Consider the following 24,251-nt stretch of genomic DNA (forward strand, 5'->3'; position numbering starts at 1 on the left):
CTCTGTAATCCTCTTCCAGACATCTTTCCAAAACATTTGCAGATTTGGACATTCATAAATGAAGTGCGGCAAAGTACCAATTGACATTACATGACCAACATTATCCATCTAATGTCCTATTACACTTGAGTCCATGAAGAGCAATGGGGGGATGGGTCAGGGAGGGAGGGAAGCCATTAGACACCAGGGCAATTTAAAGTTGGAGAGGAGAGGGGGGCAGGTCATGTCAGGGGGTGTCAATTGACACCAGGGAAAGTTTCTTCTGTCGTAGCTCCTAGATCACATCTAAATCAGCCTGTTGGTGTTTTCTCTAGACCGGCCTGGAGATATCGCATCTCTGAGTGCCTCTAGGTTCAGAACTATGGTGGCATATCTCTTCAGCGATTCTGGGAAGGAGGGTGGTTGGGTCAGGTGGGGAGGAGAGAGCAGGCGGATGTAGACTGTCACCCTTCCTGTCAGATCCTAAGCCAGTCGTTGCTCAGGCACCAACAGGAAGGGTGATATTTCACAATGAGCTGTGAAGTACTGTTGCATTTCTAATCCTATATAATAAAACACACCTCCAACATTCTGAAGCTGACTGCATGGCTGAGGCATTCCTGCTCTCTGTATCCATCTCCTGAATTGACATCATGTACTTCCGGGTTCGGCACAAGCAGAAGTGACCAACCAGACAAGGTTTCTCGGATTCAGAATGTTGGAGGTGCATTCTATTAAATAGAATTGGTAAGTTCCTTGAAGCACAGCCAGAGCTCAGCATCCTGCACAGTAACACTGAGACACCAGAGAGAGAGAGAGGGGGGGGGGGGGGGGGGCCTGACACCAGAAAGGGAGGGAGAGGTATCTCTGTCACACACTCTCTCTGTCACATACTCTCTCTCTCACTCTATGTCTCACACTGTATCACATTCACTCTCTATGTGTCACACAGTCACTCACACACTCTCTTGGTCTCATACACTCAGCCTTACAGAAAGTCTATGTCTCACACACACTCTCTCTCGCACACACTGTATCTGTGTGAAACACACACTCTCTCTCTCTCACACTGTGTCTCACATACGCATTCTCACACACACACTCGCACCCAGACTCACTCTCTCTCACACACACACACACACACACTTGCACATTCACTCTCTCTCTCACACACAGTCATTCTCACATACACTCTCTCAAACATACACACTCCGAGGACAACCTTGCTAGCGCCCGTTTCATTTGTGTCAGAAACGGGCCTTTTTTACTAGTGCAGTATTAATTTGCATGCCCATTGTATACTGCATAGTTCACTATTTTTGTGTGGCTAATTTCATGGAAGAAACCACACATTTAGCCGGCTCCGCCACGTGGCTTTCTGCATTGGCCCCTCTGTATTTGAACATGCTAGGATACAGTGAGTCAGAGCTTCTTCAGTGTTGATCAGATTTTCCCCACCTCAACCAGGTTTCTGAGAGTTATCTGTTCAGCATAGAGGCCAAAACTAGTACTATCTGCAATCGGTGTGACAGAACTTTTTGTTTGACTGTACTTTTGATCATTTCCCCAAGTACAGGACACATGCATATTGCCACATGTACAAAGTACATTATGTGAACCCCAGGTCTGGGAGTCTGCTGTTGTACTCTACTACATTTTTAGTAAATACAATGTTCAGAAGGCTTTGGATGCTGAAAAGCCATGCATGTGGACAGGAAGCACTAGGCACATTGGAAGATCCAGCAGGTCTTGAGGCTCAATTAGATTATAAATAAAGCACTGTTCTCCCTTTACTTGTACCTCACAGTTGACACTTTGGAGCAAACTTCTTATTTACTTTATATGCAAGTTTTGTTTTTTTTTACTTAATCTTTATTGGATTTTACATTTGTTCCCTATCCTCCCCCCTCCCTGTTCACGTTGTCCCTTCCATTTGTTCCCCCCCCCCTCACCCTCTCCCTCCCTCCTTCACTTTTCCCTTCTTCTCTTATAGTTATTCTGATACTAGGGTCCAAATATATGTTTTTGTTACAAACATCAGTCTTTTTATATTCTTGGTTTTGTTCACATTTGTGGTATCACCAATTGGGGTGCGTCTAACTCAATCCCTGCTTGAAGTCTCCATCCTCTGTAGTTATCCCATATTTTATGGAATTGATTTATTTGTCCATTCTTAATCGCCCATTATATGCAAGTTTTTGCCTCTTCTTTTTAAAATTTTTTGTGAAACTTTTTCTCTTCCAGAAGTTACAGGGAGCTGAATCCTTGGCCAAAAGATGTGCTGTTTCAAAATTATACAAGCAAACTGACCTGCACTCTTTTGACCTCATCCTTAAATCTGGTCATGAATATGAAGGGTGTTAATAAATAAGTGGGTCAGTATTCAAAGGAACTGTTCCTTTCCCCAAAGAAGATTCTTCCTCTCAGCATTCAGGGGTGGATGCAGAAAGCCATGTGGTAGAGCCACACACCAATGGCTTCTACTGTGAAATTAATGAGAAAATAAACCACAGCCATGCATTAAGCAAATGAAACTTGCACAATAATCAGGGAAAGGCTGCCAAACACATACACACAAAGATGCTGTGCAAAGGGTGCCTTCACTGACGCCAGCTGTGAGGAACTAAGGTAAATGCCGGGCAGACAACTACAGTCTGTGTCCTGAAAATGGCAAAGAAAGATCATGATCAAGTATATGTATTTTATACCACATTCATTGTTGGTTTGATCATGAATAGATAATGAGTGTGACTGTTGGGCAGCCTGGATGGACCATTCAGGTCTTTGTCTGCTGTCATCTACCATGTTACTATATTATATATAAGAATTTTAGACCTAGAATACCTACTTTCTAATGTTCTAGGCCTGTAACAATTAAATTTAAACTAAGGCAAAATAAATTTAAACCTGATAAGCTAATACCTACTGTTTGAAGTCTATAACAATGCAATTTAGCAAAAGAGAAAATAATTTTAGTTCTTCTAACCACTCTAATACCTACTTTTTAATGTTCTAGGGATGTAACAACTAAGTTAACCGAAGGCAAAAGAATGTTAAACTATTTAAACAAGCTAATAGCTAATGCTTGCTTTTTAATGAAATTAAATCAGATTTTATCACTAAACCTACAAATTAACTTTTATCCTGTCTATCAAAAGAGATAGACATCCAAAAAGTTACATAAGTCAGCATTTGGACATTTATCTCACAGAAACCTTTTTTTGGACGTCTTTCTCTGAAGTTCATCAGAAGGACGTCCACATCTCAAGGGGGCATGCCAGGGGTATGTTCAAGGCAGGGCTTTGATGTTCCTAAGACATGGACGTCTTTCAGCAATAATGGAACAAAACAAAGATAAAGCTTAGATGTTTTGAGCTAGACCTGTTTTTATAACGAATAACTGCAGTGGGAATTGAATCCACTTCCCCAAGATCAAGGTCTGCTTCACTAACCACTAGGCTACTCCTCTACTCCACACAAGAGGTGCCACAAATGACCACTGGAGGGACTTGGGGATCACCTCTCCTTACTCCCTCAAATCACAAAACATTTTTCCAAACAGCACTTTCAAAAGGAAAAGATAGACTTTTTTTTGTAGAAAATTACCTTTCCTGTCCTGATTTTGGACGTTTTACAAAAACGTCCAAATTCAGACTTACATGTCATATCCAAAAATGCCCCTTGTGCATTTGACTTGCCCAAAGTCACAAGAAGCAGCAGTGGGAATTGAACCCATGTTGCCAGGATCAAGGCCCACTGCACTAACCATTAAGCCACTCCTCCTCTGTTTTGGACATTTTGCATTTGGACGTCTTTTGTTCGAAAATGGACGAAAAAAAGGACACCCAAATCACAGTATTTTCGAACACAAAAGATAGACATTCATCTTTTTTTGAAAATGACCTTCTTTCCTGTTTGGAATTTGGATGTCTTTGCAAAACATCCAAATTCTGACTTAGACGCTTCTTTCAAAAATGCCCCTCCAGATCTCCCAGCAAAGTAATGTTCACTTACCCAGAGAGCTTGATGATTTTTACTGTTCCTGAGTTGACAGCACAATCTGAATGTTGTTTTTTTTATAGTAAGTTGTAAGGGGAAATATTCTAGCTTCGTAGTGCAGGGAATATGGCATGTGTCTTACAGAACTGGAGGTGCAGGTCTTATCTTGATATTCTATAGAATTCAGATTTTACTCTCATATAGAATAATTAGTTTACTGGATGGATGATGCTGGTATAGGGGGTTCTTTATGAGAAGGCTCTTGAGACTTTTATTGTATTGTCTTATACAGCTAATTTAAAAGGGGATGAGTGGACGTTGTGATGTGGGGGGGGGGGGCATGATGCATGGAAATATAATTTTAGCTCATTCTCCTATTGCCTTCCCAAATTCTTCTGTCCAAAGACAGCACTAGTCTGCAGCCTCCCTGTCAGGGGCATAGCCAGCAGCCCATTTTTGTGGGGGCCTCGGGGTGGACTGGGAGGGCACCCATTCTTTTCTGCTCTCTTTTCTCCACCCCCCCCCCAATTAAAAATGTTAGCTTTGCTGAGGAGATGCCCAAGTCCCACCTGCTGAAGAGCTCTGCAGCCCGAACCTTTCCCAGTGCAAAGAAGTCAGCAGTGTGCTTTCCATCCACTGAAGGCAGAACTCCTCGCACATGCTGAATTCATGTGTGCAAACTTAGCATGCATGAAGAGTGCCGGCATCGGTAGCTGGAAAGCACGCCGCCAACTTTCTCACATTGGGGGAGGTTCAGGCTATGGAGCTCTTTGGAGGACAAGGCTTGGGCATCCTTGCCAGCCATTCAGGGTACTGCAGTTTGAGGGGGGGGGGCAGGACCCCAAGACCCCATGTGGCTATGCCACTGCTCCCCATCCTCACTTTGACTGACAGATCATCTGGCCCAGCAGATCCTAAGGAGAACCACTGTTCTATGTACCCTCCTCCCATCCCCACAACCAAGGAAGCTCAAATTTTGTTAAAAAAAAAAAAGGTGTGTGTGGGTGGGGAGTGTAATTCTGGATATGTGCCCCGTGTGCAAAAAAAAATGGTTCTGGATCTGCCAGGTCCTTTGGACCAGGATTGGCCACCGTTGTAAGCATGATGGTGGTGGCCTTGATGGCCATTTGCTCTGACCCAGTATGGCATTTCTTACATTCTTAGATTTAGCCAAATAGCAACACAATAGTCAAAACACAAAGCACTGTGTTTGGAAATTGGAATGTTTAGAGCGTATCTAAAAGTTCATGAGTAACTTGGCATAAAAGTACACAGACAATTTGGTGTACGCATGGGCTTTTTTGCATAGCTTAGCATGCTGGTTATCAGCGTTCTTTACAAAAATATGCTAACTTTTCATTTAAATTTCCTTTACAGGCAAGACTGGTCCAATTCCCAGGGAATCTCCGATAAGCACAAATGCATTGAATAAAAGATCACAGAAACTAAAAGCGCTTAATGGGCATATTCCTGTCAGAGGAGTAACCTTGGAAGTGTCTGGCAACTGCAGCCTGCAGGATCAAAATGCAACATGGCATACTCACCTAGATGTTCACCGGTTAGTACAAGTAGACTACCACAACACGTTATATAATACAGAACCAGCCATTAACACAGGGATCAGACTTGATACTGAAACTGACAAACCTGCAGTGCTGAGCAATTCATCAACAGAAGCAAAAACCAATTTCTTAGATTCAAGAAGATTGTCAAATACTTCCACCCAGGAAAGTCAAATCATGTTTCCAAGCATTCAAAGAAAGGTTTCTCTGAAATCAATAACACCAACAACTTGGTCCAGCCACACACCCACAAAGCTAATTTCGGTGTCTAATAAATACTACCCATTTCCTCAGAAAAAGACTCCTAAAATATCTGAAGTTGCGAGGCAGCTGGGCCTCTATGTAACACACCAAGTAAATTCCAGTACTCCAACAAAAGGAATTGTATAGATTGTTGAACCTTCCAAGAATTAACAAGTACTGACACTGGACATACTGAATGGATTAAGTGTTTGTCCTTGAATGTAAGATATCTATATAACAGCCAAGAAAAGAGTGAAAAACCAGTAAACACTCAAAAAAACACCACCACCCAAAAACAATACATGCAAATATCCTAGGCCATATAACAAGTCATTAAAAGTAAAGGGACAGTCAACAGTGGCAGCCAACCGAAAACAGTTTGTAAACCGGCTTTGCTCTGTATTATCGATACTTCACTAGCAGCCAACCACTTATTTCATCTAAGATAAGACTAAAGACTGCATATTGTTGAAGATTGAATATTGAGTGTTAAATTTTGTTCTGAAATAGATTAAATATACTAGACATTTTTAAAAAATGGGACCTTTAAAAATAAAAAAGGGAGGGGGAACCAATGATGAAATACGTGGTTTGGCAACTAGCGAAATTGTGATGATTCAGAGCAAAGCCCGATTTACTATTTCCAGTTAGCCGCCACAGTTGAGTCTTCCTTTACCTTTAATGACTTGTTATATGACCTAAGATACTTGCATGTATTGTTTTTGGGTAGTGGTGTTTGTTTGTTGTTGGTTTTTTTTTTTTTTTTTTTGGAGAGTCCTTGAATGTAAAGCACCTGGTCAGATTTCAGATTACACAATGCACATAGAAAGAAATCTGACACTTCTTAGGAGGAAAATGTTCAGACTGTCTACTTTGGAACAAAGTCTACAGGTACATTTTGTTGAGGATTTTACCACCACTGTTCAGAGAGAACACACACATATTTTCCCTTTGATAACTGCCACAAATAAAATGTTAGCCATGGACTCTTGCACTTTTAGTACAAGTAGATTTTCAAGGGAAAATAAAGCACATAGACTTGAAAATATAATCTATGCATGTTTTTTGCAGATCCTACCAAGAACTCACTGCCGAGAGCGTCTCTCTAAAATGTTGTTAGATGCAGACTACACTTGATTATAGGTTCAAATTCAGATAAATTTATTGACATGACTATTTTACATATGCTGCCAAAGTACTGTAATACATTTACTGGTTGATAAAGAGGGAAAGAAAACCCAGAATGATAATTTTTAAAGTAATAGTAACACCTGTAGAATAAAGTTATTAACTCTTGTTTTTCCTGTTTTCATATTTGTTTTATTTTCCTCTCTCTTCATTTCTGTAGACTACTAAGCATAATTTTCAGAGATCATGAACGTTTTGCTTTCTCTTGATTGTTTTGATAGTACTCTTTTCCACATGCATGAACTTTAATTTGCATGTTTTATGCATATCCTGCCATCTGAGCTGAGGAAAAAAGGGCCTCTACTTTTAGTTATACTGAAAGACATTTTCAAACAGCTAACTTACTTGTTGTGTAAAACACTCCTGATCTGCAAAATTCCTAAGACTAGTATTTGACCCACAGAAATTAAGGGTTTGAAGTGGTAAATACTTTTGGCTATTCACCCTCTCTAAAATGTAATTGTGGTAACAGTTGCAGTATGCTACTGAGAAATGCTTACAAAATGTATAATAGCACTTAAATGACATAGGGATCCTTTTACTAAGCTGTGTTAAGGGCTAATGTGTACTTAGGGGCCTTTTTACAATGCAACGGTAGAGCTACCATGGTGGTCTCGTGCCAATCCAGCACTACCGCCGAGAGACTGAAACAGGCCCAGGGCAGAACCACCGCCGCTGGGTTCAGGGCAGGGACGCTGCCCCCCCCCCCAATTGTCATCCACTGCTGCCCCCCCCCCCCCCCCCCCCGATTGCTGCCACAACACAGAATTGAAGTACCTTGGTTGGTGGGGATATCAGGCCCCGCCAGAAGACATCTTCTTCCTCCAGTGCTGACTGCCTGCCCCTGTGGCTGCTTTTCCTCTCAGGGCATGCTCGGTTTCAAAACCGAGCATGCGCGGCTGAGAGGAAAAGCAGTTGCTCAGCAATGGGCAGAAAAGCAGCGCTGAAGGAAACTCCGGGTCCTCCCCAGCCTCCAAGGGGGGCCCGGTGCTGGAGTTTTCTCTCTCCTGCGCCTGTTGTGATGCAATCACTCGGGTCCCATCACGAGCAGGAGAGAGAGAGACCCTGGCGCCGGTCCTCCCTTGGAGGCCCAGGCCATGTTGTCCCCCAGCCCCCCCCCCCTCAGTGGCCCTCCTACCACCGGCCCATCACAGGAGCCGATGGTACTGCCACCCCTGGCGTGACCAGAAATAGTTTTCTTACCGCCTCCTAAATAGGAGGCAGTAAGGACTTCTCCAGGAAATGGCCACACAGGAAATTTGTACTTACCACACAGCCATTTCCGTTAAAAAAAAAAACCCCAGATGCGGTAAAAGGGGCCTCGGCGTGTGGCAAATCCACATACCGATGCTACCATAGGGCCCCTTTTACTGCAGCTTTGTAAAAGTGGCCCTTAATGTGGCAAAAATAGCCTACTGTAACACACACTAAAGTGTTCAGTGTTAGCATTGGTATGTGTGTGCGCTAGGCAGGGGTGTAGCCAGACCTCAACATTTGAGGGGTCCAGAGCCCAAAGTGGGGGGCACAGTTTGGCCTGCCTCCCTGCTGCAACTCCACATACCTTGGCTGGCAGGGGTCCCCAACTCCACCAGCTGAAGCCTTTCTCCAGCGCTGTTCACTGCGCATGGACTGCCCTGCTTCCCCTCACATCGTGTGCATGCTCGGTTTTAGTGAAACTGAGCATGCGTGCGACGCGAGAGGAAGCACAGCAGGCAATGCGCAGAGAATAGCACTGGAGAAAGGCTTCAACTGGTGGGGGTTAGGGACTCCCGCCAGCCAAACCAGGGGCCCTGGATCCAATTTGGGGGGGCCCAGGCCCCCAAGGTCCCCTGTAGTGCAGTAATTATTTCTTTGTAATTTTTTTGAGGGAGTGTGTCAGGTGGTGGTAAGCACTCCCGTGGTAATTCTTTTCAATGGCTGTGCACTAATGCTAACATCCATTAATGAAACAAATTGGGGAAAAACCCCTTTTTATTGGCCACGCTAAAAATGGGCTTACCCCTGGATTCTATGTAGCGAGACTTACATTGTGCGCACAAATCCGCTCGTATTCTGGATTTGCACACACAACTTAATTAGCTAGGGCACAGGCCTTCAGGGCGGTGTACATAACATTTATTATAATGATAGATATGTCTAATAAAAGAACCTTCTCCAGAGTAATCCCCACATTCTGGAATGCATTCCCTGAAAGTCTTCAGCCAGCACAACCCTACCTGTACTTCAGGAAGCAGGTGAAAGCTTGGCTCATCTCCCAAGCTTTTAATAGAAGAAGCGACTAACTTGCTAGTCACGCACACAAGGACTAATACCAGGTGCACATACTGTAGCAGGACTCGTTTATTCACTCCTATCCTAGTTAAGATCATATTCATGCTCCTTTCTGACTTCACGTGCAACTTTCTTGAAGTTACTCTGTTTTATCTGCCTATATGTTCCCTCTGCTTTACTCCTTGCTGTTTATTAAGATGTTTTATTGTATATTGTGTTGACATGGTAAGTATATTCTGCCAGTGTCATTATGCGCTAAATGCCGGATTCTATATAATGTGCGTAGAGATCCAGGCCAAAATCCAGGCATATTCTTATTTATTTATTACTTTTACATACATTTCAAGTACAATCCTTGAACCAGAAAAGATGACTATAAGTCATTATAAATTGTTAAAGGTAATAACTGTTCTATACAAACTTAAATCATAATTCTTTTGCTCATCTTTAGTCCACAATTTGGAGGCAACAGTCACGATATATCAGGAAAATTAAATTAGAATTTACAAGATAAAAAGTGGCAGATCGGAGCTCGAGTGCACATACGATTACGGCGTGGAAGTTATAATTGACCTTGGTTGTGATACAAGTAGGCCAGCCAGCTTGGAGTCCAAAAAAGAATTCAATTGTTTAGAATCAAAGAATATGTATTTAACAGCATTTAACTTTATAACACATTTGCAAGGAAAGTTCAACCAAAATAACGCGCCCAATTGCAAAGCTTTCGGGCGCAGCTTAAGAAATTCTTGTCTTTTCTTTTGTGTCACTTTAGAGACATCAGGGTACATTCTAATTTTGCAATCCAGAAATTTCTGTTCTCTATGAGAAAAAAATTGCTTGAGTATCCAGTCTCTATCTGGTTGTAATATAAATGTAGCTTTTAAAGTTGCTGTTGTCAGTCCCACCATATCATCTTCAATTATTTGAGTTAAATTAATATCTGAAGTTTCCACTGGGGCTTCTGCTCTTTCTCCTTGATTAAGAGCTCTTTTCAAGAAAGGTGTTATATAGTATATCTTTGCTATTGGAGGATGAGATTGTTCAGGAATTTTTAATACCTCTGTTAAATATGTTTTAAATGTAAAGTGGAGAGACCGACAGCTGCTTGGGAAAGTTTTTAAGCCTAAGAGTATTTGAGCGTTGTGAATTCTCCAGCATTTCAATCTTGTTCTGAAGATAGAGATTTTCTTTAGTCAAATTAATTTGTATCTGCTGGCAATTTTGAATACAATTAGAGTTGTTTTCAATGTCCTTGCTCAAATTTACCATCTTTTGATCCAAAACTGGTATTTTTTCCACCATAGAATTTATTTGTTGATTTACAAATGTGAATTTAAGGGAAAAGGAAGCCTCTAGACATACTAGGGCTTCCCATATTGACTCTAAAGTTATAACCGTTGGTTTCTGGGGCAATACTTACTTGGTAAGCCAGTTTCAATGGAGTCCTTCGGTGGCTGGTTCTCCTGCATTGTCAGATTTCCCCCAAGGGCTTTCTCTCCTTGTTCACCCGCAAATTCCAATGCAGGGATAGTCAGCGTTTCCACACTCTTGGCAGCGCCAGCACCAGGAGACCCCATCGACGTAAAAATGTCTGGGGTTTCTTGGGCTCCCTTTGAGGTTTCCGCCGGCATCAAGGGAAGATTCCGCGCTTCAGGGCTCAAAGTTGTTTCGGCTTCAAGCCGCGAGAGTGAGAGACCCCTCGTCAAACTTGGCGGCAGCAAAGAATTACCTGACTGTGCACTCGCCATTAGGAAGAGTCCCCGAAATTGGTAGGGGTAGCGCCGCTGGGCAAGCGCGTTGCCTGCCTCTCCTCTTAGGCATCAAGAAAGAAATTTCTCAGGTAAATGGGGAAATATGTCTGGAGCTGCTTCACTTGCGTCCTACTCAACCGCCATCTTGCCTCAAAATATCTGGAATGTATAGGGAGACAGCAAGACAGTCTATGGCAGCCACCGGTTCTGGCCACCAGAGGGCGAGGCGAGCACAGCCAAGGAAAAAAGTCACAATCATGACACCGATTTGGGCGACCCAGAGAGGATACCCATCTCCCGATTTGTGTCGGAAGATGGGCGCCCTTCTCTTTCGAAAATAAGCCTGCTAGTCTCCACATGTGAACATAAGCCACAGAGATGGAGCAGTGGCTGTAATAAGATCTCAACAACCAATACCAAGTAACCTTTATTCTTCAGTTGATGCCGCTCAAGGGCCAAGCCGTAAGCAAAAAGGGAGCTAGAACTTCCATGAAGATTGGACCCTAGCAGAGGATCTCCAAGGTCCTTGTTAGAGGAAGAATGGGGCCCTACAGAAGGCACCGGAGATCCGTGTACCACAGGTATCACGGCCAATCCAATGCCACTAAAATCACCAACAAGGGATGCCTTACCACCCTCTACCAATCAGATACTAAGGGTGGGGACAAAAATGGGCTACCTGTGGGACCACAGTTGTACCAGCATGTTTATGCCTGCAGCTGTGGCCTCCCTCAAGGTATCAGATCTCAACAAAGGAACCCCTAGCAATCCACAATAAGGCCAAACCCTTTTGGAACCAGCTCCCTCTCCCTTGGATCCTGCCTGCACATTCTCAAAGTCATGTGAGCTGCTGAGAAGGTTAACAACTTGTTCTCCGCCCAATGACACAGTAACACACCCTCCAGAGCCACTATTGATACAAACCACCACAGTGGCATGGTCCAACATTTCCCAGAGAGCCTTCCCTGCCAGGCTTGAGAAGAAAAACCTAAGAGCCAAGTGGATGGCTCCAGTCACTAGGTGACTGCTAGGCCAAAGTACCTATCTCAAAGACCACTTGTTGTACACTACCTTGCCCTCGTAGTGCACTCCCCAGCCCACCTGGCTGACATCTGTTGTGACCACTACCCAATGAGGGGTCCAACAAAACGCCCTCCCACCCCAGCCAAATTAGCTGAATTGTTCCACCAGACCAACATCTCCAGTAAGGTTGGGGAGAGTGACAGGTGGACACTGAAATCCTGGGAATAGGGAGCCCTACTGGAGAGTAAGGCTTTTTGCAACAGACTAATATGCTCTCTGGCCATAGGTGGGGCTACACTGCCAGTCTCTGCCCCTCTGACATCACTTCCTGTTCCATTGCAGAGCTGGCAGCCACGAATCTGCACAGTGTGGCCCTGTGGTGACTGTCCTTTGCTTTACCACTGATCTAGAGCAGCAGCAGCCAGAGAAGTGGCAGGAGGGAGGTGGGGCAGGTTCCGGTGCAACTACTATGCAGCAGGACAGGACTACTACATGGCTTCTATAGATGTGTATGGCTGCACAGCTTAGAGGGAACATTAACGTACTTACACATGCATATAAATCCACACATTTTTTATAAAAGTCATTTCCACATTTAGAACATGACTCACACACAAAACATGCTTTAATTACATTCAAGGTGGTTAGAAGGGAAAATCCTTTTTCAAAATTGCAATAACAGTAAAATAAAGCTACAGGGCATAAAAAGATTTTGCATTTACATATTTCAAGGCAATAAGTGTGAAAGCGTACAGTGCATGTGCAAGTCCTTGTGTGCCGGCAGAAGGAAGTGCAGTACGGGAGTCTAGGAGATGCCCTTTACTAGACACACATAAGGCGTGCAAAACGGGAAAAGACGGGAGCTGCCTCCTTAAGAGATTTTCAAGGACGGGTCCTGCACCCTTCCTACAGGCAGCTCCCAAACAACCTCAACATAGGGATTCAAGGAGGTTGAAGCTGGTCTGAGGTATCAATGTCTCCTAGGGGCCGATGCTCAAAACTAATGCCAGCATTAAAAAGGAGTTAGCACCTGATTTAAACGCATGTTATTGCGCGCAAAATGCTCAAAGGGCTTAAACGCAGGTGTTTACATGTACGCTTACACATTGCCACAAATGCATTTGAATGGATGTAAATGAGTTTGGTTAGCATTCCTTCCCATTGCACAAATGAAAGCAATGTAATACACAGAAGGAAATAATGGCCAATAATGCTGAAAGTATACTGCCAGGTCAGGGGCAGCACAGAAGGTTTTCAGGAGTAGATTTCTTGTCAATTTTTCACATACCACTGCATTTTTTGTCTTCTTTTGCAAGCAGGAGGAAGCCCATGCAAGTCTGAAAACTGCTAATGAAAACCAAGCATGAGCACAAGTCAGACCAAAACCGATAGTGAAAGCACACATTGGTGCCTGTTTAACGGCGCTTAAATATGAGTCTTTCAAAAATGTAAAGTGCAACCAATGTTTGAAAGGTTCATATTTAAAAACACAGATGAACAGCGCTGATGTGCACTTCCGGGTTTGTCTGGGAATGCGCATAAAAGCCATGCTTACTGCACTCCTTTGTGCGCATGTGCCAGGCATGACCCTTCCCTTGCTTTTGGTTTGTTAGCAAAAATTAACCGGCATATCATTTGCATAAGGTTTCTTTTGAGCATTGCTTACCTATTTTTCTGCACTGTTGCACTATGGGGATTTTACATTGCAGGCTTTAGCACTCAACTGAGCATCGGCCTCCCAGTGCAGTGAGAAGCAAACTGTAAGAAACAGATGCTCAACAAGTCTCACACAGCACACAATCCCATCCCCGTTTGGTGCCTGTCTATCTCAAACCCAAATCCCCAGCCCCAATAAAGCATCTGTCCCTCATGCTCAAACTCCCCATCATCGTGTTCTACCTTCCAACTAGAAAGTTGAACAGTAACAGAAAATTTACCCATCCCCACAAGTAATCTCCTCCATTCCCACCTGTACCCATAATCTTCAGAAGTAGTTATTTTATTTAATTATGTTACTGGAATACATTAGAGGCTCCGGGAGAGACCCATTTACGAAGTATGTATTCTTCCTAATTAATATTTCCAAATAAGCAAAGGCACTTTATTGATTTTGAAATGTTAATTGGGAAGAATACATACTTCATAAATGGGTCTCTGCCAGAGCCTCTAATGTATTTTCTACATGTAAGGGTTCAAACTTAATTCTCACTGAAGAATAATGTTGCATTACTTTGAACCACATATTTAAATTTGTGTTCACTCTAATTGATTACACTTTTCACATCAAAATATAGAAATCTTCATGTAAGCAAGGCAGATTTTATATAAAACGAAAGAAAATTCAAGAGAAAAGTGGAAGAAAAATTAAGCCAATGCATAGTACAGCAGCTTAAGGAGAACATACCTGTACCAGAATGAACCACTGGAAAACTAAATCCTTAATCCTACAGGAATCAGGAGGAACAGCAGCTATGGAAATAAAATATGTTGGATCCTGCCACTATAATCTGAGCAGGTACAATAACTACCACCAAAAGAACCTGCACTGTCTTTGCCTTTATAAATTAATGTAAAGATCACTGTTATTATTTTATAAATTATTTCTTTCTGTACCACTAGCTCTTATCTTTACGTTCATATTCAGTGGCTCCATTCATTTAGGGGGGTCTTTTAAAAAGAGTCAGTAAGCCCAAATGCAGGCTTACTAAATGCTAAATCGAGACTACCATCAGCCCAATGTGGCCGCCGGTGGTAGTTCCGCCCTGAGTGCATGCCATTTACAGGGGAAAAAGAAAACCACAGTAAATGACTTGCGTGGCACTAACCCAGCAGTAATCGGGCATTGCCATTCCCTGCCCATTTACTGCCGGCTTACTGCGAGAGCCCTTATCGCCACCTCGGTGGGTGGCGGTAAGGGCTCCCTGCCGCAGGGCCACGCGGTAAGAGCTCTCTTACCGCGTGGCCATGTTTGTCTGGGGGCTTTTTACCCACTGCGGGAAAAAGGGCCCTGGTGTGCAGGAAAAACAGCCCCTGCCGCTAACGCAGGGCCCTTTTTCCCGCAGCTTGGTAAAAGGACACCTTAAATTACACTCAATATACACAGTGGTGTGATTGCCTGTTAGTCTAATTTAACGCATGGAAATAAATATTACTAAATAAAAACAAACAAACAAAAAGAATAACGTGATACTTTTTATTGAACTAACTTAATCCATATAAGCGGTAACTTTGTCACCACTCATACATACAAGGTAGACTTTTTATTTAGCTGGCCTAAGTTATATTCAGAGCAGCTATTCATGCTCTACCTATAACCTATGCTTGCATACAGTCTGCCCTTAACTTCACTTCCAAATCTATGCATAAAGGAGGTCTTTTACTAAGCCATGTTAGCTAGTGATAGAAATCAGCTGCCGGTAAAGGCCGAGACTCCCATAGGAATATTATGGGTGTCTTAGCATTTACCGCCAGCTGATTTATACCATGGCTTAGTAAAAGTACTGAAAGGTAACTTTAAAACCATACAAGAACGTAAGACCTTTGAAGTCAGAATGATTGAATATTTTAACACCCAACAGAAAGGACTTAACAAGGACCTGGGGTTCCTAGCCCATTATAAACCATAAAGCTGTATGTCTCTGTTGATCACCCTCCCCTCCCCTACCCACACCCATCCTGTTAGAATATCAATGATATGCTTTGATGTCCCCATGCATACCTCCGACCCACCCCCATCCTCCCACCCTGTCAGCATAGGCGTAGACTGGGGGGGGGGGGCGAGGGGGGCAATGCCCCCCCAAACGGCAACGAGGCGCCGCCGCGCCATTAGTTTAAAAAAAAAACACATGCAGGCACGCGCTCCTCTCCATCCGCTTGGCTTCCCTGCCCTCTCTGTCTGCGTCCCGCCTTCCTCCGACGTCAAGCGGACGGAGAGGAGCGTGTCCGTCTACCCCTCTCTCTTCCTCCCTCCCTCCGGCGCAGGCAGCAGTCTTTTTCAGCGTTCCTGGCAGCGGTAGCGATGTACACACTGCCTTCGGCTCTGCCCTAAAGCCTTCTCTTCAAGTTCCTGTTCCCGCATAGGTGGGAACAGGAACTTGAAGAGAAGGCTTCCGGGGCAGACCGAAGGTAGCGTGTACATCGCTACCGCTGCCAGGAACGCTGAAAAAGCTGAAGACTGTTGCCTGCGCCGGAGGGAGGGAGGAAGAGAGGGGGTAAACGGAGTCACGATCTTGGACCTCGTGGGGGGGGGGCAGTAGAAGGAAGATGGATGGAACTGGGAGGGGTGGGGAGCAGAGGGAAGATGGATGGTACTGGGAGGGGTGGGGAGCAGAGGGAAGGAGCAAGAGATGGATGGGACTGGGAGGGGTGGGGAGCAGAGGGATGGACCAGGAGATGGATGGGATTGGGAGAGGTCAAGCACAGCAGAGGGAAGGAGCAGAAGATGGATGGGACGGAGGGATGGTGAGCAGAGGGAAGGAACAGAAGATTTTTGGGACTGGGAGGGGTGGGGAGCAGAGGGAAGGAGCAAGAGATGGATGGGACTGGGAGGGGTGGGGAGCAGAGGGATGGACCAGGAGATGGATGGGATTGGGAGAGGTCAGGCACAGCAGAGGGAAGGAGCAGAAGATGGATGGGACGGAGGGATGGTGAGCAGAGGGAAGGAACAGAAGATGGATGGGACTGGGAGGGGTGGGGAGCAGAGGGAAGGAGCAAGAGATGGATGGGACTGGGAGGGTGGGGAGCAAGAGATGGATGGGACTGGGAGGGGTGGGGAGCAGAGGGATAGACCAGGAGATGGATGGGATTGGGAGAGGTCAGGCACAGCAGAGGGAAGAAACAGAAGATGGATGGGACTGGGAGGGGTGGGGAGCAGAGGGAAGGAGCAAGAGATGGATGGGACTGGGAGGGTGGGGAGCAGAGGGAAGCCTACTGGAAAGAAGACACTGCATAAAACAGAAGACACTGGGACCAAAGCGAATAGAAAAACTAAATGATCAGACAACAAAGGTAGATAAAAGTATTTTATTCATAATTTATAAATTGAAATGTGTCAGCTTTTTGAAATGTGCATCTGTGATATTTTGCCTGTAAATTTCAATTCCTTCCTCCATATTAGCATATTCATTTGCATATGTATATATGCAAATGATATGCTAATATGCTCCACCCATTCTTTGCCCCCCCAAATGAAACAGTCAAACTACGCCTATGCCTGTCAGACTGTCATAGTAATGCTTGAATGTTTTCACTTATATACACTGTCAGCTAGCACATTTGCTTATTTCTGATCTGATGAAGAAGGGCAACCTTCGAAAGCTAATCAAGAAATGTATTAAGTTATGTCCAATAAAAAAGGTATCATCTTATTTTCTTTTCCATGTTTTATTTTGTTTGATTTCTATTGATAACCTTAAAAGTGCCCCAAAATTATTTTTGAACTGGCGCAAATAAAAAAAAAAAAGACAACTTAAGAGATTAGCATCTCCCAGTGCAATATTTAACTCTTACCACTTTGAACTGTACAAGTTCTCGCTTCAGTAATTCAGCGCAGCCACACTTGCTCTCTGCTCGAGCTGATTCAGCAGAGCTCTGACACACGCACTGACCAGTGACATCAGAAGTCATCACCTGGATCAAATTATCATAGAACCTAAAGATATGGCAGCTATGTTTGAGCAATTCTGCACTAAATTATGTCAATCTGAAACAGCCGGAGCCATCTCTGAGATAAGTACCTTCTTACATAACATAGATCATCCGTTGCTCTCCCCGTCAATGTTGCAAAAACTTTAATGCACCAGTGCTCTCAGAAGAATTACAGTATGCCTTTAAAGGCCTTGCCAATAATAAAGTTCCCGATCCCGATGGACTTACCATTGAATTTTAAAAGGGGTCTTTTTACTAAGGTGCGCCAAAAAATGGCTTGCGCTGTTGTAGGTGCGTGCATTGGATGCACACAGGTCCATTTTTCAGCAAAAAGGCCTTTTTTGGGCCGAAAATGGACGTGCAGCGAAATAAAAATTGGCACGCGTCCATTTTGGGCCTGAGACCTTACCACCACCAACTGACTTAGCAGTAAGGTCTCACGTGTTAACTGAGTGGTAATCGTCAGCACGCGTACACTGCCGATTACGGCCTGGTTAGCGCCACATGGTAGAAAATAAAAAATATTTTTGGACGCACGTATCAGAAGCACGTAAAAAATGGAATTATTGCCCAGGGCTCGCAGTAGCCGGGCAGTAGGTCCAAACTGACGTGTGTTGGACGCGCATAGGTGCCTACACGCCTTAGTAAAAGGGCCCCTAAATGTCTCAGTCCATATAATCTTGTCTAATTTACTAAATTACTTTAATTTCTTAAAAGACAATCAGCAAATTTACTGAGGCTACCATAGCCCTCATTCCTAAACCTGGGAGGGCCCTGCATAAAGTCCAGAATTAAAGGCCCATATCCCTCCTCAACATAAGATTCTTACTGACAGACTCAATAAAATCTTCAATGACTTAATTAATCCTGACCAGATTGGATTCCTTAAAGGCTGTTTTATTGGGGATAACTCACATTTGTTTCATTGTATAAATTTTCTAGCAAAATAGGTTCTGGATCCTGTTATAGGGTTGGCCCTTGACGCGGAAAAAACTTTTCATCGCCTCAAGTGGCCTTATCTGTTTCAGGTTCTTAAATGGTTTGGCTTTGAGGACCACTTCAAGATAGACTTCCAAAAAATTTTTGTTTTGATCCAGTCTCCAGAGTCCTAGTTACTAATACCCTCACAAGAGATATTCACCTGAAACATGGAAATCAACAGGGTTGTCCCCTTTCCCCTCGTTTTAATGTCGCCCTTGAAGCCCTCCTCTCAGTCATATATCAATCTCCTGATATCCAAGGTATTGATATTAAAGGTTCACAGATTGACCTGGTGACCTAAGCTGATGATGTCCTACTGTTATTAAAAATCCAAAATCATCTCTTTCAGCTTTCATTAAATTGGTTGAAAAATATTCTTGTTTTTCAGGATACAAGATTAACTGGCAGAAGTCTGAAATCATTCCTCTAAATAACCACGTGGAGGGGCATAATCGAACACGAACGCCCATCTCCATGGGCGGCTATTTCCATGAACGGGACAACCCGTATTTTCGAAAAAAGATGGGCGCCCATCTTTTTTCTGATAATACGGGTTGTGCGGGGCAAATGCCTAGGAGTTGGCCGTTTTTCAGCTGGGCGCTATCGGTTTTCAGCGATAATGGAAACCGAAGGCGCCCATCTCAAAAACGAACAAATCCAAGGCATTGGGTCGTGGGAGGGGCCAGGATTCGTAGTGCACTGGTCCCCCTCACATGCCAGGACACCAACTGGGCACCCTAGGGGGCACTTTTACAAATTAACAAAAAACAGTAAAAGAGCTCCCAGGTGCATAGCACCCTTCCCTTGTGTGCTGAGCCCCCCAAATCCCACTGCCCACAGCTCTACACCATTACCATAGCCTTAAGGGGTGAAGGGGGCACCTACATGTGGGTACAGTGGGTTTGGGGGTTTTTGGAGGGCTCAACATTAACCAGCACAAGTGTAACAGGTAGGGGGGGATGGGCCTGGGTCCGCCTGGCTGAAGTCCACTGCACCAACTAACAACTGCTCCAAGGGGGGGCGTGTCAAAATGGCAGCCTGAGCGTTTGTGTGGATCGATCACGGCAGATTTGTTGGTAGCCTTTTTCTTTCTTACCTACTGCCGAAGTTATGCCCCACACTAAGAGGAAGGGGATAGTGAAAGGCCCGACGCCAATGGCCCGAACTTCCTCCCCGTTCCAACAAACGCTGGATCGATTTACCACGCCTATTCCCATGCCAAGGGTGAGCGAAGCCGATTTAGGGGCCGTTGGAGGAGCCATGGCCCCTTCGGACTGGGAAACATCACTTTCGCCCCCAGATAATCGACCTCCGTGCCCAGCGATATCAGGGCGGAGAGAGGAGGTAGTGGCTGCGACGGAAGGCGTTCAAGCCCAAACCTCGGATGGCGCCGACTCCATCCTGAACGCGGAAGAAACAATCTTGGAGGAAGAATCCCCCGCGGAGATAACTCTACAGGCGATATGGAAGACATTACAGGGTTTAAAACAGACGGTTTCAAAAACAGCCCGGGAAACCTCGCAACTAGTGAGTAAAATTGATTCTCTGACTAACACTTTTGAAAAATCTAAGCAGGAGACAACTTTACAAACTGAGCTACTTCAGCAGGAAGTAAAAACTTTAAAATCTGTGACTGACTCTTTGACTGCAAATAAAATACTGGTACATAGGAAAATAGAACAATTTGAGAATTTCAATAGAAGATTGAACTTAAGAATACTAAATTTTCCTTGGATTAAAGAATTGAGTCCTGTTGAAGTCTTCAAGAAGTATTTACAAGAAATCTTGCTATACCCAGATTCAGCTATTCCTCCTTTAAATAAAATTTATTATTTACCAATTCCACTGCAAGCTGATCTGCGGGATAGCGAAAAAAAAAAAAGCAATTTGAGAAATCAGCCTTCGGACTCTCATGACCAGCTGGATGTATCATTAATCCTAGAAACATCTCTTTCTGAAATAGATCAACGAAGAACTTTATTGATATCATTTGTTTTTGAACAGGACTTGAATTCAGTCTTGAAGTTATACTTTAAAAATGCTATGAAAACTTTTTGTGGTCAGAGAGTATGGGTATATCCTGATGTTTGCAAAACAACCCAAGATAGGAGAAAAAAATTCTTGTTGTTTAGAGAGGAGACCCGAGCGTTGGGAGCAACATATTTACTTGCATATCCTTGCAAATGTCTGATTAAATATATGGGTGTTAAGTATACCTTTTTTGAGCCAGAACATCTTAAAGCATTTCTAGAAATGAAAAAATTGTCCATTAAACCTATAGAGTAAGTGATATCATCTGATTATAAAAGATATAAAGGGAATATATAGGCCAGGCCATATATGCAAAGTTTTTTTTGTTTTCCTCTTTTGAGATCTCCTATTATCTAAATCACTCCCCCCGTTTACTGCTTAGTTGTGGTCTAATTAATTGTATAACTTGTTTTTTCCTAGGGCTAATGTGTAAGCCCGTAATTCTTGATATTTATAGTTAATTTTGTTCTTATTTTTATTATTCAAGTTATTCAGTGTATTTCAATTGCATGTTAAGCGTGTAAAATTAAATTGATGGATAATAAAAAAAAAAAAAAAAAAAACAACTGCTCCAAGGACCTGCATACTGCTGTGATTGAGCTGGGTATGACATTTGAGACTGGCATACAGGCTGGGAAGAAAAGTTGTTAAAGCTCTTTTTTTTTTGGTGGGAGGGGGTTAGTGACCACTGGGGGAGTCAGGGGAGGTCATCTGGCCATTTAGGGCACTTTTTTGGGACTTGTTCGTGAAAAAAAAGGGTCCAAAAAAAGTGACCTAAATTCTTGCTAAAAACGGCTATTTTTTTTCCATTATCGGCGAAAGCCGCCCATTTCTGTTTGCCTGATAACCACGCCCCAGTCCCGCCTTCACCATGCCTCTGACACCCCCCCATCAACTTTGGCCGTTTCCACGACGGAGTGCAGTTGAAGACGCCCAAAATTGGCTTTCGATTATACTGATTTGGCTGCCCACGGGAGAAAGACGCCCATTTCCCGATTTGGGTCGAAATATGGGCGTCTTTCTCTTTCGAAAATAAGGCGGATAATGTCCTCAGATGTTTCCGATATGAAATTTGCTTCGGCCGCCAAAGCCCTTAAATATTTGGGTATCTCTGTTCATAAAGATTATGACCAATTGTTATCTATAAATGAGTAAAATTAAATCAATTGTAGAACAAAAGTTTATTCAGTGGTTTCCACTGAACCTTTCCTGGTGGAGGAGTGGCCTAGTGGTTAGGGTGGTGGACTTTGGTCCTGGGGAACTGAGTTCAATTCCCACTTCAGGTGTGGGCAGCTCCTTGTGACTCTGGGCAAGTCACTTAACTCTCCATTGCCCCAGGTACAAATAAGTACCTGTATATACTATGTAAACCCCACAGAAAGGCAGCATATCAAGTCCCAGTTCCCTTTCCCTATTGGAGATTCTAGATGGAATGTTGCTACTATTTGAGATTCTACATGGAATGTTAATGTTGCTATTCCACTAGCAACATTCCACGTAGAAGCCTGCCCTTGCAGCCGCGCAGGCTTCTGTTTCTGTGAGTCTGACGTCCTGCAAGTACGTGCAGGACGTCAGACTCACAGAAACAGAAGCCTGCGCGGCTGCAAGGGCAGGCTTCTACATGGAATGTTGCTAGTGGAGTAGTAGCCTAGTGGCTAGGGTGGTGGACTTTGGTCCTGGGGAACTGAGGAACTGAGTTTGATTCCCACTTCAGGCACAGGCAGCTCCTTGTGACTCTGGGCAAGTCACTTAACCCTCCATTGCCCCATGTAAGCTGCATTGAGCCTGCCATGAGTGGGAAAGTGCAGGGTACAAATGTGACAAAAAAAATGACCTTAGCTCCATGCATTTTATATATTTTATCTAAGCTTCCAGATCTCTGCCCTAAAACCTTTTATAATTGGCTAGATCAAATAATATCATCATGCCTCATTACATGCCTGTAGCAAAAGAAGTCATCACATATAACACTTTGTAAATTAAAAGCATCCAAATAATGTGGTGGTGTTAATTTACCAGATTTTTTTCTTGTATCATAGAGAAGCGTATTTTCATAGCACCTTGGACTAGAGTCTATATATGGCACATAAAAATATTTCTGATTAGGTGTATTATGCCTAGATTTAGGTGCAGCTTATAGAATATACCTGGCGGCCATGGCTGCGCCTAACTCTAGGTGCGTCCATTTATGTAAAGCTTAGTGTAAATTCCAGTGCCAAAGTTAGGTGCAGAGCAGGTGTATTCTATAACCGTGCATGTACATTTTTGGAAAGCCCACGGTCCATCCATTCCACGCCCATGGCCACATTACCATTTTGGCAGCACACATTAGAATTTACACGTACCAGTTTACAAAATACACCTAGCAAGTTGTGTGCATAAATTCTAATTAATGCCAATATCAATAATTGCTTAAGTGGCAATTACTGGCGCTGATTGGCTTGTTAATTAAACTGTGCATGCAAATCCATGCACATGCCATCTTTTTCTTTTGATGTACATACAGGAAAAATGTTAAATGTTCCCAGTTTCAACCTAATTAATGTTTTTTTAATTGTACTTATAAATACTAAGTCTAGAACATAAGAGTAGCCATACTGGGTCAGAGCAATGGTCTATCTAACCCAGTATCTGTTTTCCAAACAGTGGCCAAGCCAGGTCACAAGTACTACCAGAAACATGATGTCTGTTCTGGTGGCCCTTTGCTAGGTGAAAACAACTCAGCACGGATACAGGAAGTCCCTATAGCCAGCGCCTCCAAGGCCCAGATGCACTAAACGTTTTTGATTGTTAAATGAGCCCTCAAGGAAGAATTTCCTATCCTTTCCATGCACTAAAGCCCATTTTACGACGACAGTAGCAGCTAACGAAAACGGAATGCAGCTGAGCAATTCTTCTACAAACCCCATTGAAATGACATGCACTAACCTTTTCCGATTGGTTTACCGCAGGGAAAGCGATTGAAACGCTGTGAAATCTAACGAGAGGTCTGCACCTGTCGTTAGGGCTGCGCGGGCTTGGAAAAACTATAAACAAACAAACCTTGAGCCAATCCCAGCCCATAGCTGTGATAAACGCACTGGGATTGGCTCAGCACAGCGTGTTGAGACACTGCTCCCCGCGTCTCCCTGCAGCATAAATCCAAGCTTCTGGCATGTTAGAAAAAATAAATAAACCACAAAACACATGGCTCCCCGCTTCCCCCTGCAATAAAAAAGAAAAAACCGAAGCAAAAGTATTGGGAGGGGGCAAAGGCGCTCGTCATGAGCGTCCTGTATGGACAGCCTTGCCCCCCCCCCCCCCCGCACGAAAACCTCCAATTTTAGCAGCCCCGGCCCTCCTCCCTTCCTGTTCTTCTGTGTATTCTCCCACACTAGCTCTGCCTCCCGCCATGTTCCGCTCCTGTGCCCCGCCTCTGCCGCCCCCCTTAGGTCGTCGCCGCCGCTCCCCCCTCCAACGACCGCCCCCTTTGTCTTACCGGCCCGTGCAGCGCCTCTCACCTCTGCTGCACGGGCAATAACAGCTGATCGGCGATTCAGCAGGCCTCCTCAGACGTCCCTTCTTTCTTCCTGGGCCC

The 24,251-nt window shown here is 44.0% G+C and overlaps 1 protein-coding gene across 1 annotated transcript in view; it reads left to right on the forward strand.

Annotated features, from left to right (window-relative positions):
• C1H9orf152 (chromosome 1 C9orf152 homolog) overlaps window positions 1-6,608 on the forward strand; it is a 30,573-nt gene extending 23,965 nt beyond the window's left edge. Inside the window, exon 2 of the mRNA XM_030189907.1 lies at window positions 5,356-6,608. Within this exon, the coding sequence (XP_030045767.1) occupies window positions 5,356-5,930 (575 nt within the window). The 3' untranslated portion in view covers window positions 5,931-6,608. The remainder of the gene's footprint in view (window positions 1-5,355) is intronic.
• Window positions 6,609-24,251: the final 17,643 nt, after the last annotated feature.

This window comes from Microcaecilia unicolor, chromosome 1 (genome assembly GCF_901765095.1).
Source record: "Microcaecilia unicolor chromosome 1, aMicUni1.1, whole genome shotgun sequence".
Classification (NCBI taxonomy): Eukaryota; Metazoa; Chordata; class Amphibia; order Gymnophiona; family Siphonopidae; genus Microcaecilia; species Microcaecilia unicolor.